The sequence below is a fragment of the Carcharodon carcharias genome, chromosome 26 (genome assembly GCF_017639515.1).
Source record: "Carcharodon carcharias isolate sCarCar2 chromosome 26, sCarCar2.pri, whole genome shotgun sequence".
In the NCBI taxonomy this organism is placed as follows: domain Eukaryota; kingdom Metazoa; phylum Chordata; class Chondrichthyes; order Lamniformes; family Lamnidae; genus Carcharodon; species Carcharodon carcharias.
Window position 1 is genome coordinate 42,876,328 of NC_054492.1, and position 19,172 is coordinate 42,895,499.

At 42.4% G+C, this 19,172-nt stretch overlaps 1 protein-coding gene across 1 annotated transcript in view; it reads left to right on the forward strand.

Annotated features, from left to right (window-relative positions):
• Window positions 1-19,172, forward strand: part of LOC121269874 (WD repeat-containing protein 72-like) — a 186,140-nt gene that overhangs the window by 32,645 nt on the left and 134,323 nt on the right. Inside the window, exons 9-13 of the mRNA XM_041174912.1 lie at window positions 820-831; window positions 8,176-8,308; window positions 9,028-9,273; window positions 15,016-15,240; window positions 16,246-16,437. Of these exons, the coding sequence (XP_041030846.1) occupies window positions 820-831; window positions 8,176-8,308; window positions 9,028-9,273; window positions 15,016-15,240; window positions 16,246-16,437 (808 nt within the window). The remainder of the gene's footprint in view (window positions 1-819; window positions 832-8,175; window positions 8,309-9,027; window positions 9,274-15,015; window positions 15,241-16,245; window positions 16,438-19,172) is intronic.

Here is a 19,172-nt window from a genome sequence, read left to right on the forward strand (position 1 = left end):
ATACAAGAAAACAAAAACAATGTAAAACTTTTCACTTATGGAATACAGTCCCTGTGGTACAGTTTACAAATCCAAGTACATTGCTTTATAGCACAGGTACGTTGAAGACAATTTTATTGAAGAAATTGTTTGTTAGCAGAAGAAAACAGGAACAATTTAAAAGTTATCAGTTACAGAATACAGTACGTACCTGTAGTTTAAATTACAAATCATGGTACAGGTACTATACATTACAGTACAGGTACCATACTCTACTTGAGAGTGGATGTAATTGGAGGGGGTGACGTGGCTGATGCATGTGTTGATGTGGATGAGAAGAACAATGTTATTGTTGACTGCTTCGCCTTTTGTGGGGAGCAATAGCTGTGTCGATCACTCTACAAAAGGTGATGCTTCTTTCCATGCTTGTATCATGGTTGGTTGCCTATTTTTTCCAAATCTTCGGCTGACCTTATGAGATCTGCCATCATCTTGGTTATGAACTGAGCCTTTTTAGGCTCTTCTTCCAGCTCCTGTTCCTATTTAGGCTCATTTAATCTCATCAGTTCAACCAGTTCTTCCTGAGCGAGTTCCTCTTGATGAGATTGAAGCAACTCATCCACTTCAGCTGTGGTGATGTCTTCAAATCCCTCCCCCACAACTTGCTGAGCCAAGTTAACAATCCTGGCCACTTCAGCGTCCACATTGGGGAACCCTGTGAAATCATTCACAGCCTCGGACCAGACTATTTTCCAGCAGGCATTTATAGTTGAAGCTTTAACTTCATTCCATGAGTCCCTAATTATGCCTACTGCTATGAGGATGTCGAATTCCTCCCAGCGATCACGGACAGTGGTTGAAGGGTCTGCTTCCAGAAGATGAAGGGTGTGGCTGAAACTTCGTCGGGTGTAGTAAGCCTTGAATAAGGCAATGACCCGCTGGTCCATTGGTTGGATAAGTGAGGTCGTATTTGAGGATAAAAACAAAATTTCAACATCTGGATGGTTCTCGGCGAGAGAGCGTGGATGCCCAGGTGCATTGTTGAGAATTAGTAGGACTTTGAAAGCAAGGTTCTTTTCCCCCAGATAAGTGTGGACCTCTGGCAGAAAGCAATTGGCAAACCGGTCTTCAAATACAACTGCCATGACCCAGACATTGTTGCTGGCCTTGCAAATGGCTTCCAAAAGACTGGCCGATGAGTTTTATTTTTCCCTTTTGAACGCTCGAGGGTTTTCTGACCTATAAACCAGCATTCGTTTACATTTTAAAGCCAGCCCCATTAGCACATAGCAGGAGTGTCAGCCTGTCCTCTGCTGTTTTTAAACTCAGGAGCTGTCTTTTCTTCTTTTGAAATGTAGGTCTTTTACTTGGCATCTTCCTCCAGAACAGGCCAGTTTTGTCGTGTGTTGATGACCGGCTTTGTCTGGTAACCTCTCTCCTCAATGTCTTTCAGCAGCACCTTGCAAAACTCTCCTGTGGCTGCCTGGTCAGCAGATGCAGCCTCCCCCACCAACTGTGCATTATTCAACCCCAAAACACTTTTTAAGCGATCTAACCATCCTGTGCTGGCTGAGGATTCTTTGGAAGTAGGAGAGGCACCTTTTGCACCACCTTCATCGTCACCAGCACCACCCTCTTTACTGCCCTTTATGTTCTGGTATAATTCAAGGGCTTTGTTTCGAATGACTGGACCATTAACTGGGGGCCTCCTTTGACATTGGTGCTCTATCCACACGTTGGTTAGATAGGTTCTTGATTGGTAAGGGGATCAAAGGTTACGGGGAGAAGGCGGGAGAATGGGGTTGAGAAACTTATCAGCCATGATTGAATGGCGGAGCAGTCTCGATGGGCCAAATGGCCTAATTTCTGCTCCTATCTCTTAAGGTCTTATGGTCGGGTAACTTCTCTACTTCCTCTAAGTGTAGATCTCTCCTGCTTACTAAAGTTAACTTGGCAGTACGACTACCAGAAAGACTAACACTGGTCCTTATTTTTTCTTCAGACTGCCTAATGTACCTGATTGTGGATTCATTCACAGAAAATTTCCTGGCCAACATAGAAGCACTTGCACCATTTTGCAGTCTATCTAGGATTGTGTTTTTTTTTTGTTCAAGTGCCATCACCTTCCTGGGACATTTTCTGCTTGGCTGTGACTCTCACGTTTTTAGTAAAGTGCTTTCCTGTTTTGTAACTGGACTACAAAATACTGCACTGCTGTAGAATTCTGTAAATCACAGCAACCCATGTGCACATGAAGACTGCACATGTGCAGTGAAGGGACTTTTGGAGTGTACGTTCTTCGAAAACAAGAGAACAAACTTTTTAATGGAATTTTATGAGCTATAGTATGTTCTTTATTAACCTTGTGCATGTGTGCTGTTTAAATCGGGATTGTTACATTCTTAACCACAGATGAGTGAGGTTTTGGGAGTGCGGACTGTGATTTCATACACAAACAGATTCACGCGGGTAAACAAAATTGCAACTGGGGGGGGGGGGGGGGTGCGTGAATAGTGGGAACTACCTAAGACTAAGAAAACCTTAACCAGACTCCTCAAACTACACCAAACACCATACAACATGGTGGCAGGGCATGGAACAAGTCAAAACCTTGCAGAGCCTGCAGAAGAAAATTAAAGTCCTGGAAAACTGAAGGAAAAACCAAAGATGCATTCTGACCTGAAGAAAAGCTCATGAAGCAAAGACTCAGAAGGAACTTGTCAGAATAAAGCTCCGAAGAAAGGCTTGTAAGCTGAAGGCAGAAATTAAATTCCTCACTGCAGCAGAAGACTTCATTGAATCCCGTGGAAATCCATCTTCAACACCCAGAGTCATCAGACCTAGCAGGGGTGAGCTAAAAACTTAAAATTCCTGGACAACACAAGCCCTGTAAAACGTTAAATACTGTAATGGTTAAAAATTACCATTTGAACCGCAGTCCGAGGAAACCCAATTCCCGAGTTGGCACCTGAGCACATGGTGGCTGAGCTCACTTTGAACAAAGGAAAGAAATAAATTAAAAGTTAATCACAACTGAAGCTTAAAAAACCCAGCAAAAGCTGGGGTTTGATGTTTCCAAGATCCAAGAGCAATGTGCAAAAGCAGGGAAGACTCTAAGCAGTTGCTCCAGGCAGCCATTGCTGAAAAAAATTCAAATGCTGAAATTGTGAATTCTGTTATTGTGGGAGCCTGCCAAAACCAGCAAGTGCAGGAAAACCCTTGGTGTAGATGCAAACGGCAGCACCATCTTGGAGCTTCAGAAACCTCTTAAAGCTGAACCTGCAATTTAAAAGATTTAACCGTGGATCAGGAATCCACGTGGATCAGATCAGTTTGGACTTATCCAAGGCCCACATTAATTACAAAATTGATGACTCTGGTGAAAGAGATTCCTTAGATACATGATTGCTTCAGGTCTTGATAAAAAGATAGAAGCTGAATAGGTTAACACACTACTTTATTTGGTAGGTCCAATAGCAGATGGCATAGCTGGACAAGGAATCATCGAATCATCGGCAAATTTGATCATGTGAGCTAGTTTCTCCTACATGATAACAAACGGAGAGAGTGTGAGCAGAACACATTGTACTGCGTGGAATGTTTGTATGGTAAGCGGAGACCTGAATGGGGTGAGGACGCAAGCTCGAGATGATATGAGCCTGATGGAGGTGTGAGGGTTTGTGAGAGAGTTAGTGATGTTGTCGCTTGAGGTGTGAGATCCCTGTGGATGTGTGATGGGTTTGCGAGTATGTGAGTTGAGAGCGATGAGAAGAGTGACATACCCTGGCAGAACGGATGAGACTATTAATTTTCTTGAGGTGCTGGGTGGCTGTTCTCTTTTGCAGAGTATTGGTGTTGACCATAAGACATAGGAGCAGAAATTAGGCCATTCGGCCCATCAAGTCTGCTCCACCATGGCTGATAAGTTTCTCAACCCCATTTTCCCGCCTTCTCCCTGTAACCTTCGATCCCCTTACCAATCAAGAACCTATCTATTGCGGTCTTAAATACGCTCAATGACCTGGCCTCCAACGCCTTCTGTGGCAATGAATTCCATAGATTCACCACTCTCTGGCTAAAGAAGTTTCTCCTCATCTCTGACCACCGCTGCCACTGCCTCCCATGCTGGATCGGTGATGCTGCTGCCCAGTCTGTGGCCAGAGCAGGGGTAGAGGACATCACAGCGAGCACCACGGCATCCAAAAGGTGCTGGAGGGTTGCGTCACTAAACTGGGGGGCTGCGGTCTTTTTGCCTTCTGTGCAGCGGTCCTGGGCTGGAAGCGCTGAGAGGTCTGCGTGTGGCTGCATTTTAAATATGGTGCCCGGTGTGATGAAGTGGCGAGGTGATAGCGTGGCAGGAGAATGAGAACGCGCCTGACATCGACACAGCGTGTTTCCCAGGAATGCATAATTAATGTAGCAGAATTGGGATGATACGGTGTGAGAACCCGCCATTGCAGCCGGTGGGTAAAATGTAATTTCCTGCCCGCTACCACACTTAATGCAAGTCAGGGATGATTCTGCCCTATGAATGCAGAGACTTGAGGCAGGGAGATGGGGTAGTAATAATGATGTAATACATGGGATAAACTGGGATAACTTGTAAATGCATTGGATAAAGACTTGGTGGGGGAGGTGTAGTATAAGGACCTGGCACATAAAGGGTTAATGTGAGCACAGTGTCACTCTGTGATGTTACGGAACACATTACCCACACCTCGGGGTCAATGTAGTGTTGGTCAGAGCTGTGTGTAGAAGCAAGCATGGAGATAGCTCCTAGTTTGGACCTTTACTGTGCCTATGTATATAGTTTCTAGTAAATAAATACTTGTTGTTGAACTACCTAAGGCTACAAACTACACCCAACACCTTACAACAGCTGTTATCTGTGGAGAATTTCAGTCAGCTTCCTTCAATTGGCCTTAAGTGGGTGTTAATTAGTTAAATTGGCTACTTGCTGTGGATGGGTGGGTAGCCCTGCCAACCTCCGTGAACCTGCCTCTGAGAAACTGACCCGGGAGTGGGACGGAGTGGCACTGGATCGTGGCACAAGTTTTAGTGCCTGCCTCAATTCTCAGTCCTGGTGGGGCCTCAAAATGAAGAGTGTGGATTTCCAACGAGTAGCGACATTGCAATTGATCCATGAAAAAGTTAACAGGTCACATTAAATACGCATGTGTTCCCAATTTCTTTTTACAGATTAGAAATAAGAATATCTAAAGCATATAAGTCTAGTCAGAAACATTTTGAATGATGATGAGCTACTACTTTACAGACAGAAAATTTACTCCCTTTTTTGTTTACAAGTCTTTTTACAAAATTCTGCATGGGTTTAATTGTATGAGCAAGTATTTTATAAAGACATTTTTATGATTTGATGGGAATGCACTGTAGCCAAATGTAATAACAATTGTAATGTATATGATGCTGGAGAGCAAACCTAACAAAGGCACCACACTAATTGGAGGTTCAGATGACGTAAAACTTAAGAGTGCAGCTCAGTCAATTAAAACATCATCTGAACATTGATATAATTGCTTTCCCATGTTACATTACATGAGTTTAAATACATTTCAATATGGCATTAATCAGAAACATCAAATGCTGTAATGTTTTCACAAAAAGGATGGGAGGTTTTGCTTTCGATGTTGTGTATTCATCTCATGAACGTTGCTGCAATATTGGAATGTGGTTATATCGAGTTCTCTTTTTGTCTTGTGTTTAATGCTTTTATAAAATACCAGCCAGGGAATTTTTCATGGAGGAGTGCTCCCATTTTCGCCATGATTTTGCCCCATCCCTTTTTTTTTAAAAAGAGGCAGCAATTTCAACTTTTCAGATGAGAATGTGTGCGATGCGAGGCCTCCTGGCTACAACAGACCCATTCAGGCATACGTGACAGTTCTTTGCCCTCCTTTCATTATTTTGAGTAGAATTTGGCACCTTTCCCATCTAGAATACTGATTTTTGGCATTCAGATGCAATTAAAAAGTCCGGAACACGCTGAGCTTTGAATTTCAAGCTATTGGGAATGCTACTCTGTAACCAGTCATTAGGAGGTACATGAGGGTAGCTTGACTGGACTTCACTTTTGACTTTATCTCCCTCCCTCTGGGCACTGTTGCCTTGAGGCACCTGGTAAAGATTAAAAACTCACCAGATGAGAGAATATCAAACATAAAACTGTGTCCTTGCCACTTCATGTTGCATTAACACCCTGTTTAAACTGGGCTGCCTTCCAGGTCTAAATCTTCTAGGGTAAGTGACTTTTAATGACTGCCATGTTGGGTTGTAATACAGTATGGCTGCTTATCGGTATATGATGTTCAGTATTGTTGGCTCAACTAGCTCATAAATTTAACTAATAGAAGCTCAAAGGAAGCAGTAATGTTTTACATTTGTTGTATTCAATCAATAGAAATGTGCATTCTTTACATGCTTTTCCCTGTTACGATGCTCTAATGATGCAAACATTTTACTGAAGTGGCTTCTTCTCATATTATGGAGGGAGTTTTATGTGGAGGCGGTGCACTGCCTCAGGTTTAAAAGTCTGGAGCAAGCCCGCCTCTGGTTGGCTGGGTCACTGTGAGCCAATTTTACAGCTTTCAGGCCATTAATTAGCCCAGAAGAAGACTCCTGCCCTCATCAAATGGTTGGCAACTCTCTAGCCACAGCAGCACCGTCAGGAGCAGTGGTCACTGCTGAGGCTGCAGGTAGTCCCTAATGAAAGGGAGCCACGGAGTGGACCCCCACATAAGTCCAAGGTTTCACTGGGGGCAGGCTGGTAGGCCTTCGTGAGGGGGCAGGGGACCTGGTTCAGAAGGGCATGGGGCGGGGGAGATGGGTAGTGTGGGAGGAGAGTATCTTGGGGGGGGCCTCCATTGGGTGCCTGAACAGGAGGCATCCCCGTCTTCCCAAGCTGGCAACAGTGGCCTCACCATGTAGGACCAGGCACCCTCTGCTGCTGTTAAAATACCAGCAACAGTGGGAAGACACTTTTAAGTTTTTTTTATTCTTTCATGGGATGTGGGTGTCACTGGCCAGCATTTGCTGCCCATAGTGAATTGCCCTTGAACTGAGTGGCTTGCTAGGCCATTTCAGAAGGCAGTTGCTGTTGCTGTGGATTTGGAGTCACACGTGGGGCCAGACGAGGTCAGGATGACAGATTTCCTCCCCTAAAGAGCATTAGTGAACCAGATGGCTTTCATGGTCACTGAGACTAGCTTTTCAATTCCAGATTTATTAATGAAATTTAACTTCCGCTAGCTGCCATGGTTGGGATTTGAACCCATACCTCCAGAGGATTTGCCTGGGCTTCTGGATTGCCAATCCAGTGACATTACCCCTACGCCACCGTCTCCCTGCCATTGATTAGCCATTTAAGGGCCTCAATTGGCCCACGATGAGTGAGCTGCACCTGAGGCTTCCCTCGCTGCAGCTAAGATGCCAGCGGCAGCAAGTAGGTGATGGCATTGGTGCCTGATTTTATAAACCCCTCCTGCCTGCCAATCCACTCCTGGGTGGAGGGGCATTAAAAATTCCACCCAGGATATCAGTGGTCTAGAGCCAATCTGTAATAAAGTAATAGAATACTGAGACTAAAAAAGCCAATCCTTGTGGTATTTCTGACATGTTACATGGTCAAGGCACGAAAATCAGTCTTTAGACCATTGAACTAAAATTGTCAACATATTGTGCTAGTTTTCAACGAATCAAAGAACGTTTTTGTTTTGCCACATGGCTCCCAACTCCAAAATGAGCAGAGATGAGGAACAAACAGGTGAAGCAAAATATTTAAACCTCCTCTTTGAACAAAAGAAGTCTAAAATTAGCAGACTAGGTGAGTTAAAATAATAAAAAAAAATGAAGGAGCAAGGTGAATTGAAATGTTTTCAAGTGGAATTTCTGTTCATTGCTTTATTTCTGAAACATATGAAATGAGCTTTGCTCCAGTATTGATTCAGTAAGTACCTGAGGTGCCAAACAGGCAGAACAATGAGATTTACTAGGATCACTTTATTGCAAAACTCCATCTCGATATGAAATTGCAGACGAGGTTGAAATGGTTGATGTGTTTCCAAATTAGACAGTAAAGATCAGCTTTTAGGTTAAGACTTGAAGAAGGTAAATTCAGTATTGTGTAATGGAATTAAAAATAATATTTTTTCAACATGCTATCTTCTTCAGTTCCTTCAGGCAATCCTGATTTTCATCAATGAGCGTAAGGAACCATTTCATAAGATTCTCTTCTGTGGTGAAGCATCGGGAACAATTTCCATGTGGCACATTCCTGATGTTCCAACAGCCAAGCGCGATGGTTCCCCTCAAGGTAGAAATGAATTTTACCAGATCCTGATATCCTAATTGGTTTTCTTTCACCTACTTAGGGCAGAAAAAAGTCTAATTACAGACGTGCCAGATCCAATAACAATTGTAATACCACCCTTTGGACAGGGACTGTAAAAATATACTTACATTTTCTGGTAATTGAGTGTTTTATCTCTGTGGTTGGGTGGCCTTGTGGTGCAGTGGTAATGTCCCAGCCTCTGGGTCAGAAGCTCTGAGTTCAAGTTCCATTTCAGGACTTGATGGCCATGGAAGGTGTTCATAACGTGGCCAAACAGATTAATTATCAGCCTGTAAATCCTTCCATTACACCTGCTGGCAGGCGGTGTGAGTGGGAGAGATTCCTGGTCAGCCATACTGCAGAAGACCATGGTAAACCACTGCAGTACTATGCCACGCATAATCATGGACCAATCCAATGGAAGTCCGTGCTTGCCAATGCCTTGTTAGGGCATGGTACCTGATGGGGGAGGATCTCTGTGGTTATGCATGCTGATAAATAATTCAGTATAATGAAGAAATTTGTCTTCACTGAAAGCCGCTAACTCTATTTATTATTTGAAGTTACGATTTGTACTTGTTGGATTTATTTAAGAGACAGCTAGAACCTATAATGAGAAGACAGGGAGTTGATATTCTGAAGATCAAGTGGGCTGAAGTCTCTTCTTCACCTGCACTTATCTTGTATATGAAATCTTTCAGAGATTCAGATAGCTGCTACGCTGAGTCTTCAAGGAGCGTTTGAACAGCATAAGACCATGACGGAAGAAATAACAGACCAACTTGGTGTCCTCCCAAATGGAATCCAGACTGGTTTGATTACAGCTAGTGTCTATATTCCCAATCTCGATAATCTGGTTTGTGGATGTGAAAATGGGAGGATTATAATTACCCTTGGTTTGCATGCAGCTCGGGCTCAACTCCTAGTGGAACATTCTTTGCTAAAAGGTACTGATTTTGTTACATATCTTACAGCTTTTAAAAATATTTTTGGGCTGTCCAAGAACTTCCCTGGTGATGTATTCATTTATCTTGCCTCTTGTTTTGACTGAAAATCTACTGCATTTGATTAGCACCTTTGGTTTTAAGATCCTTTTGTAGCTTCTCATTTAATAGCTCAGAACCCTGACTATTCCCTGTCACCTTCACATATTTACAGTAGAGGGTCCAGGTATGGAGAGGACTCCATGGCATGTTCATACATGTTGCCACCTAGCTCTACACTGGGGACCTAATCTCTAGGTCAGGTGCCTTCTTACATCACTGGTGGGTGGTACTTAACTCAGTCCCAGGTTAACCCTTAATGTACTGGATCCTTCTACTATACTTGTTAACCTTTGCATTGCTTGTTTTGCGAGGAAATTGATACAAAATAGACATTAATTTAAAGATCAATAACTGAAACAAGAAAATAGAGGATATCCTGGGGGATTTACAGAATAAAGATGTCAGCAGATGTAAAAATATTAAAAATGTAAACCTCATTTTGTAATGAGCAATTGTCACTAGAGAGTGAGTCATTAGTTTTTGCTCAGATCTTCTCAAAAATTGGCATTTTATCTCTCTGGGAGCTTCTAGGACAAAATGATGGTTCTTGAGCAGTAAATTCCTAATAAGAATAAAATGTGGTGGATTGTTGCAGGATTTCCGGCTCTAAACATTACAACAACAGGTTTTATTTATGTAGTGCCTTTAATGAAATAAAACAACCCAAGGTGCATCACAGAAGGGTAATAAAGGGTAGCTGGCCAAAAGTTTGGTTGAAGAGGTAAGTTTAAAGGACCATCTTAAAGGAGGAAAGTGAGGTAAAGAGACATAAAGGTTTAGGGAGGGAATTCCAGAGTTTCTAGTGCCTTGGTAACTTGGCCACCTATGTGGAGCCATCTAAACTGGGGATGCTCAAAAGGCCTGAATAAGGTGAGCACAGATTTTTCTGAGGGATGTGGGGCCGGAGGAGATTACAGAAATGGGCGGGGGTGGTGCGGGGGGATGGGTGGTGTGAGGCTATGAAGGGATTTGAAAACAAGGATGATAATTTTAAAATCAAGGTGTTTATTCGCTGTGAAAAATCAAGTGTTCAGATGCACATAAACAGATATGTCCAGTTTTATTTTCCATTATATCTACAAACGCAAAGTTTAAAAAATCATTAGGGTTACTTGGACATTGAGAAGAAAATCTTATGAGTGCAAAACTTCATATATTCAGGAGATGAAAATCTTCCTTGTGCTATTTTTATTATGATGGTTAACATGTTCAAGCCAAATTTCCTGTATTCGCTGTTAGCTCAGGGCTTAAGATAACTAGAACACCACAAACATGAATTGCATCTGTGTGCATTAGTCAGCTTTTAAAATGTGGCTGAAAGAAATTTCAATGCCTCTCTGTAGATTACAATTGATGCTTGATTATAATTGTGAGTTTTATTACTGTTAAGATAACTTAACTGATTTACTTTTGGATATGTATTTTTCTGATTAAGTAATTTTTGCTTTTAATAAATAATGAAGGGGAAACGTGACATGCAATTGGTGACTCCGATTCTCCTGTTCATTCTCAGGTTAATGGTGAAAAATTTTAAAATGTGCTTTCTAAATTTGGTCTGTTTAAATTTGTAACTCATTCTCAAGATTTATCACACACTTTAACAAGCCATAAGTTTTATGGATCAAACAGATACTTCTCTCAAGTCCCTGAGAGAGCATAACAAATTTCTTACTTCAAGATGCGGATAATTGCATCAATTGCATTGGAAAATGTAACCAAATCTAAAATACACTTTGCCCCCGCAAATTGTTCTCAAGTGGGTGGTCTGTTACGATCATTCAGGGAGTCCAAGTTACTTAAGCAACTTGCACTTTTACAAAGAGTCATATTGGACTTGAAATGTTAACTCTGTTGATCCCTCCACAGATATTGCCAGACCTGCTGAGTTTTTCCAGTGGTTGCTGTTTTCACGTGCACCTATGCATGCATGTTGCTGTCTGGAGCTATGGATAGTGATGGTAGAGGCTCCAACTTTCTTTCCATCACATGGTTGTGATAATTGACCTGCTGAGCTGCTTTATAAATGCACCTTCTGTGGCCATGAAATCCTGAAGTGAGACTTGACCCCGGAGCTTCTGGCTCAGACAGGGTCCTACCCATTGGGTCACAAGACCTCCTTGTCCTTAAGTAGTTAACTTAATATTGAGTAATGTAGTGTGGAAAATTTCACTTGATAACATTAATTGTTAATTGTATAAATTTAAGGGTAGGGTAAACAGGTGGAGGGCATTCAGTATTTGAGCACATATAAAGAGAGACTCAATGCCACGCAGGTGGTGAGTAGGGTGAAGAGTTTTACACCTGTAATGTTTTGCCTTGTGAATAAATCTAAGCTTAGTAAAGCTTGACTTCTGGTCTCCGCCACCACCAAACGGCTTTAGAAGTTTAATACTAATAAGCGAGGATTTGAAGGACAACTATTCTGAGTGAAGGTGTGGACATTAATGGCCTGATTTACTTCAACCTGATGTAAACCTTTCAGCTTACCAAACAGCTCCATTTATCTGCACCAGCTCATCCTAATGTAGTTTATTACGTGTAATCCAGCTCCTCATTGCAAATCTGTATGCTGGTCAGGAGTTAAGCCCTTACAGATGGAATCGCCTTATTTTGTTATTTGATTTTTAAAGGTGCTTAACACATTTGAGTTAATCTCCAGTCTGTGCTATTTAGTGCAAGTGTAAATGCATGTATTTTATTTAACCAGTGGATATCCTGTGGTATTGTACATGGATTGTCTGGGATTTGGAGCAAAGTTGTGATATTTTATGCTCACCTGGTCTGGTCCTTCAAGGCTGCTGCTGAATTGCTCCTCATGGGAATCCAAGATATTGTAGTTCAGAATCTTCTCAACAACAACAGTAGCAACAACCTGTATTTATATAGTGCCTAGCAAAATATCTCAAGGCACTTCACGAGCGTTATAAAATAAAGTGTGACACGGAACGACTTAAGGAAACATTAGGGCAGATGAACAATAGCTTGGTTAATGAAGTAGGTTTTAAGATGCATTTTGAAAGAGGAAAGAGAAGTGGAGAGAAGTTTATGAAATGAGTTCTTGAGCTTACAGTTTTGGCCACTTTGTGACTCCCCAGATACTGAAGCAGCTGGTGTCCATGTGCAGCAAGACCTGGACAAAATTCAGGCTTGGGCTGATAAATGGCAAGTCATATTCATGCCATACAAGTACCAGGCAATGACCATCTTCAACAAGCAAGAATTTAACTATCTCCCTTTGACATTCAATAGCATTGCTATCACTGAATCCCCCACTATCAACATCCTGGGAGTTACCATTGACCAGAAACTGAACTGGACTAGCCAGGTAAATGCTGTGGCTACAAGAGGAGGTGAGAGGCTGGGAATTCTGTGGACAGTAACTCACCTCCTGACTCCCCAAAGCCTGTCCACCATCTACAAGGCAAAGTCAGGAGTGTGATGGAATGCTCTCCACTTGCTTGGGTGAGTGCAGCTCCAATAACACTCAAGACACCATCCAGGACAAAGCAACACACTTGGTGGCTATTCCATCCACTGCCCTAAACATTCACTCCCTTCACCACCGACGCACAGTAGCAGCAGTGTGTACCATCTACAAGATGCACTGCAGGAATTCACCAAGGCTCCTTAGACAGCACCTTCCAAACCTGTGACCTCTACCATCTAGAAAGACAAGGGCAGCAGATAGATGGGAACACCACCACCTGGAAATTCCCCTCCAAGTCACTCACCATCCTGACTTGGAAATATATCGCTGTTCCTTCACTGTCACTGGATCAAAATCCTGGAACTCCCTTCCTAACAGCACTGTGGGTGTACCTACACCACATGGATTGTAGCAGTTAAAGAAGGCAGCTCACCACCACCGTCTCATGGGCAATTAGGGATGGGCAATAAATGCTGGCCTAGTCAGTGATGCCCATATCCACTGAACGAATATTTAAAAAAAAGCTGAAGGCATGCCTAATAGTGGAGTGATTAAAATTGGGGATGCCCATGAGGCCAGAGTTAGAGGAGCACAGATATCTTGTGCGGCTGGACAAGATTGTAGAGTTGTGGGTCAATTTTGTTTTAAACTTGAGGCCCTAGGATGAAGTGCCCAATTTTAATTTTCTTTTAAGATTGTTTCCCAGAGTTGAGGGAAAGTGACTGTCCTTAAAATCAAGGAGATATCCACAGAGTCAGGGACCAAGGAGGCTGAGTAAAAGTGAATAAAAGAGATCAAAGGAAAGATTTTTCCAGTGGCTGAAGTGATGCTTGGCATGGTTGTAGTTGTTAGAGGTCACCCTAGCTCCAGGGCATCTCCACAGGCGTTTCCAAAGGCAGTATCTTCAACCAAACTATTTTCAGCTGTTACATCTATGCCTTCCCTCGATATTATAAGGCCAGAAGTGGGGTTATTTGCTGATGATGACACAGTGTTCAGCTCCATTCGTCATTCCTCAGGTGATGAAGCGTTCTACGCCCACATGCAACAAGACCTGAACAACATCCAGGCTTGGGACGATAAATGGTAAGATCAAGCCCAGCTTTCATCTCCTGACATTCACTGGCATTTCTATTACCAAGTCCCACACTATCATATCCAAAGGGATTAATATTGAGCTGAAACTCAACTGGACCAGCCACATAACTTATGATGGGTACAAGATCTGGTCAGAGGCTTGATATTCTGCAACAAGTGACTGACCTCCTGAGTCTTCGCATTAGGAGTGTGATGGAATATTCTCCACTTTCCTGGATGGGGATTGCTGCAACAACACTTAAGAAGCTCAACACCACCCAGGATGAAGCAGTCTGCTTATTAGGCACCCCAATCACCAGCTTAAATATCCACTGTTGCACCACTGGCATACTGTAGTTGCACTGAATACTAACTATAGCATGCACTGCAGCAAGGCACCAAGTCTTCAGCAGTGCTCTCCCCAAAACCCACAACCTGCACCATCTAAAAAGAGAAAGGCAGTAGGTACATGGGAACATCATCATCATCTCCAGGCTTCCCTGCAAATCACACATCAACCCATCTTGGACATGCATCACAGTTCCTTCATCGTTGCTTGATCAGAATCCAGCAACTGCCTATCTAACAACATTATGGCAGCACATTCACCATATTGATTGCAATGGGTCAAGAACATCCACCTTCTCAAGGACAACAAGGGGTAGACTAAAAAAAAGAACCAGCAATGTCTATGTCCCGAGAATGAATTAAAAACAACAGTTGGGGGCACAAGGTGTTAACCTAATATAACAATGCTAACAATGCTTTCTTCACACTTGTGTGTACCATGGGATCTGTAAAATGAATTTTCTTCATGTTGTCAAGAATGAAAGGATTGATGTTTGCAGGCTGCACATGTTTGTTGCTAGAGGGAGCTATAAAGTGGATACTTTTATGTTATTTGTAGCTTGCAACGTATAGTAACATTACTGAAAAAGATCCCTCAGAAATTGTGAACATAATGCCACTTAGAAGTCACCTTGTTTTGAAAAACAAGGCGATTTTTTTCCCTCCCCTACGTTTTTAGGATGTTGACTTGTAGCTGTCAGGTGAGATGTGTTTATCTGCTTTGGCAGGCAGAACTTTGTTTCAAATGTTGAAAATCCAATTACAAGATTAAAAAGAGTTTGTTCTTTCAGCCTGGTTACCCCACAGGATTCTGGTGGGCCACTGTGCTAAAGTCACCTGTCTCCTCCACCCATTCAATAAATCTGCAACCTTTGATACCAGCTGGTTGGTCTCTGGAGACGAGGATTCAAATGTGATCTGGTGGAATATGTTCAAAGGAGAGGTGCTGCACAAGTTTGTATTGCATGCAGGCCCGGTTCTGAACCTGTCAGTATGTCCAGAAGACTGCAGTGTAAGTACTGATAAAAACAGAAGTAAATAAATGTTCCAAGTCTGTGGACTTGCCTGCGTTATGACATATTGGAACAATAATAAACCATTGATTTAGTGATGACAAAATCATGATATTGATGTTGATATAAAAATGTTGTGTATTAAACATTTTTATTACTGTATTTAACATTTTAATAGGTTTTAAATGGATGTAATGTGTGTAGTAATGGTGTGTATACAATCATTTCTTCACTAGATATACTTGTTAGACAGCACATCAATATATTTGCTGGCACAGTGCCTAACACAACTAGAGCTCTGTCCCAGAGCAGTATTCTGCACAGGGCTCACCTTCATGGTTGCGATAGTCATAACCATTATCCTAGTTTTTTCCTCTCTACAGTGCCAAGCTGTGCCAATTACAAAGTCATTCTATTATGGCATAAGGAGGCAGCTATTTCATTTTCTGTACAGGATTTCAGTCACAGCACAGTGTGGGAACTATAATTGGCAGCGGCACATCTGGATCGGGGAAGCAAAAGCAGCAGGGCCCTGGCTTCTAATTGTTATCCAGCTGTCCTTGCTGGATGCATCTGTTGTTGCGAGAGGACAGAATTAGAATTTGTCGTGATGGCGGAAAGCCAACTGTGTGCACGGCCTGCGCTCTCACAGAGATTCGGTCACTTGGGAGTGAGGGATTGAAGGATGACTGCTGTCCTTGGAACCATGCCTAACCAAGGGGACAACGTCTTGGGAAAGGGAGGGCGGAGATGCTTATTAAGAGTTTCTGTGGATTTTAATTGTTGATGAAGGTAATATTTGAACTAAAACTAGGATCCCTGTTCTATGCTCCTGTTTGTTCAGATTTATACTTGTCAAAAGGCAACAATTCTAATGCCCCGTTTTCAAGTGATGTACAACAGAATGCTCCTTTGCACTCACCAGGATTAAGATAAGAAAAGTTGATTATTTTTAACTTTCACTTAGTGAAGAACTAAACATGTCACCCATTTTCTTCTATTAGCCAGAGGTACAGCAGAGTGTTTGCTGTTTAGCGAACGATAATTCTGTAGCACTGTTGAGTCTTCAATACCGAACATGCTTGATGCACGCAAGAAAACATCTCTCCCCTGTGAAGGTAATAAAATGGCGTCCAGCAGAAGACCTCCTTGTAGTTGGATGCGATGATGGAGCAGTTTACGTCTGGGACATTGAGACCGGTATGCAAAAATTTCCCAGATCTTATTGAAGTTTATTGCAAACTTTCCGATGAATGTCATTTTAGCATAGATTATCAGTTTCTTATGCAGCATTCTGCAAACTAAGATGCACGGGGATATTTGAAATTTAATCTTTAGAGCTGGCAATGGTCGATGGTGATGATTGTACAGCAGAAGATAATTAGAAAACCAATACCAGCTACTTTTAGGCATGTTAGTGTTCCAATGCTGAGGCAGAGACTGAATTCAACAATACCAATTTGAATTTATATAGTGCCTTTAACCTAGTAAAACATCCCAAGACCCTTCACAGGTACATTGTTAAATTAAGCACAGAGCCACATAAGGAGATATAAGAAAAGGTGACTAAATGTTTGGCCGAAGAGATGGTTTTTAGAAACATTTTAATATTGTGGAGCGAGGTAGAGAGTTGGAGAGGTTTAGAGAGGGAGTTCCAGAGCTTAGGATCTACCAGTGGCGCAGTGATGGAAATCAGAGATGTAGAAGAGAACCAGAATTGGAAGAGTGCAAAGATCTCCAGAGGGTTGGAGGAGGTTACAGAGGTAGGGAGTGTCATGGCTATGGAGGGGTTTGATAAGACATGGGTGAGGATTTTAACATTGAGGTGTTCTGAATTTACTGCTATTTGCAATCTATAGCATGATCACCTGTGTTCTTTCTGGAGTCTGCTTCATATTTGGCGGCCCATTTTTCATATGATCACTGCACACGATACAGGTGCAAGTCATGGCACATAGTGGCAGGCATGCAAATTGATGTGGAGCTGAGTGGCGTCTGAATGCTGGCGTTATGAATCTGAAACCTCCTCCACCTAATATCTTGAAAACTTAGATCAAATCAGTCCTCAAACTTTTAAATTTCAGGGATATACAAGGAGGAGTTCTGAGGAAGAGTCATATTAGACTCAAAATGTTTATCTCTCTACAGATGCTGCCAGACCTGCTGAGTTTTTCCAGCAGTTCCTATTTTTATTTCAGATTTCCAGCATCCGTAGTATTTTGCTTTTATCTGGGTTTGTGTAATCTCTCCTCGTAGGTATAATTCTGGTAAATCAATGCTGCACTCCCTCCAAGGCCACAATAACCTTACAAAGATGTAATATCCAGAACTGTTCATAGTCCACCAGGTGTGATCCAAACTGGGCTTTGTACAGCTGCAGCATGACTTCTGCCTACTTGTGGTCAAGTCCTCTAGATATGAAGACCATTCCGTTTGGCCTTTTTGATTATTTTCTGCTCTTGATTATATTTTAATGGTCTTTCTACCTGGATCCCAAGGGCAGGAGGAGTGAGAGCACTGAAGTCTGCACATGCGCGGGTGGAGTGCGCACTGAAAGCTCCCTGAAGGTACAGAGTTAGTTCAGGGAGCTGAAGAATTTTAAAATCAGAAAAACAGAGTTTACAAATGATATAAACATGTCCCCACATATGACCTCAGCCACATGAAGAGGGGCATGTTTAAAATGATGTTAAAAATGTTTTTATTGTCTTTATTTGCTGTTGGAAACCTCATCCCGCCCGTGGATGAGGTTTCATAAGGTTGGATGGGCAACGAAAAATAGCTTGCAATTACTTGCATAAGGGCCTTAATAGGCCCCTTAATTGTCGGTGGGCGTGCTGCTGACTCTCACGTGCACCCACCGACTGAAATATTGTGCAAGTGCGCGATGAGGTTGGGACGCTCGCCCGAAGTCATCGTGCACTATTTTACCCCAAATCAGGTCAGGCGCCGCCCCTGCCCATGGGACGAAAAATTCTGCCCCAAGTCTCTTTTGGATCTCCACTATTTCAAGATTTTCACCATTTAGAAAGTAATGTGCTACATAGGTACAGGTATTTTAAGAACAGCAATATAATTTGAATGAAAGTATCACCTACTGACTCTCATGCAGCATTTGATTATTAATAGTGTTTAAGGATAGTGGGTGACCTGCAAACAATTCCAGGTTTTGATCTCTGTGAAAGTTACTCCTCATTTTCTAAACTTCTTTTGGCACAAAGGGTGCAGTGACTTTCAAGAGTACAAAGTAAGACTTGTCATTTTTATTTATGTATTCTTTCATGTAATGTGTGTGTTGCTGGCTAGGCCAGCATATATTTACCATTCTTCATTGTCTTTGATGATGATGGTGAGTCACTGCCTTGAATCACTATAGGCCATGTGGTGCGGGTACACCCACAATGCTGTTAGGAAGGGAGTTCCAGGATTTTGACCCAGCAATAGTGAAGAAACCATGATGTAGTTCCAAGTCAGGATGGTGTGTGGCTTCGAGGAGAACTTGCAGGTGCTAGGGCCCCATGCATCTGCTGACCTTCTCCTTCTAGGTGCTAGAGGTTGCAGGTTTGGAAGGTACTGTTGAAGGAGGCTTGACAAGCAGAGGCCAGGGAGAGAAATCATGAATCCCAGTGCTTCTCTTGTCTCCAGGCCCCTTATTCCTCCCTCCACCCCACTGTATCCCCCTCAATGATGCATGATATTTTTTCCCCTTTCAGGATTCACCAATCAATTCACCGAACAATCACAGGCCCCAGCAAGATGACAATGCCCATTGCTGGCACCTGGTTACAAATATCCTCTGACACATGTGCAGCATGAGTCATTAATATTAAGATCAGTAATGATATAATGCAATGCTGGTTTGTGTGCACCTTACAGGTGATCCCACCATGACTATTAAACAAACCAGATAGTACAATTTTACTTAACAGCATCTT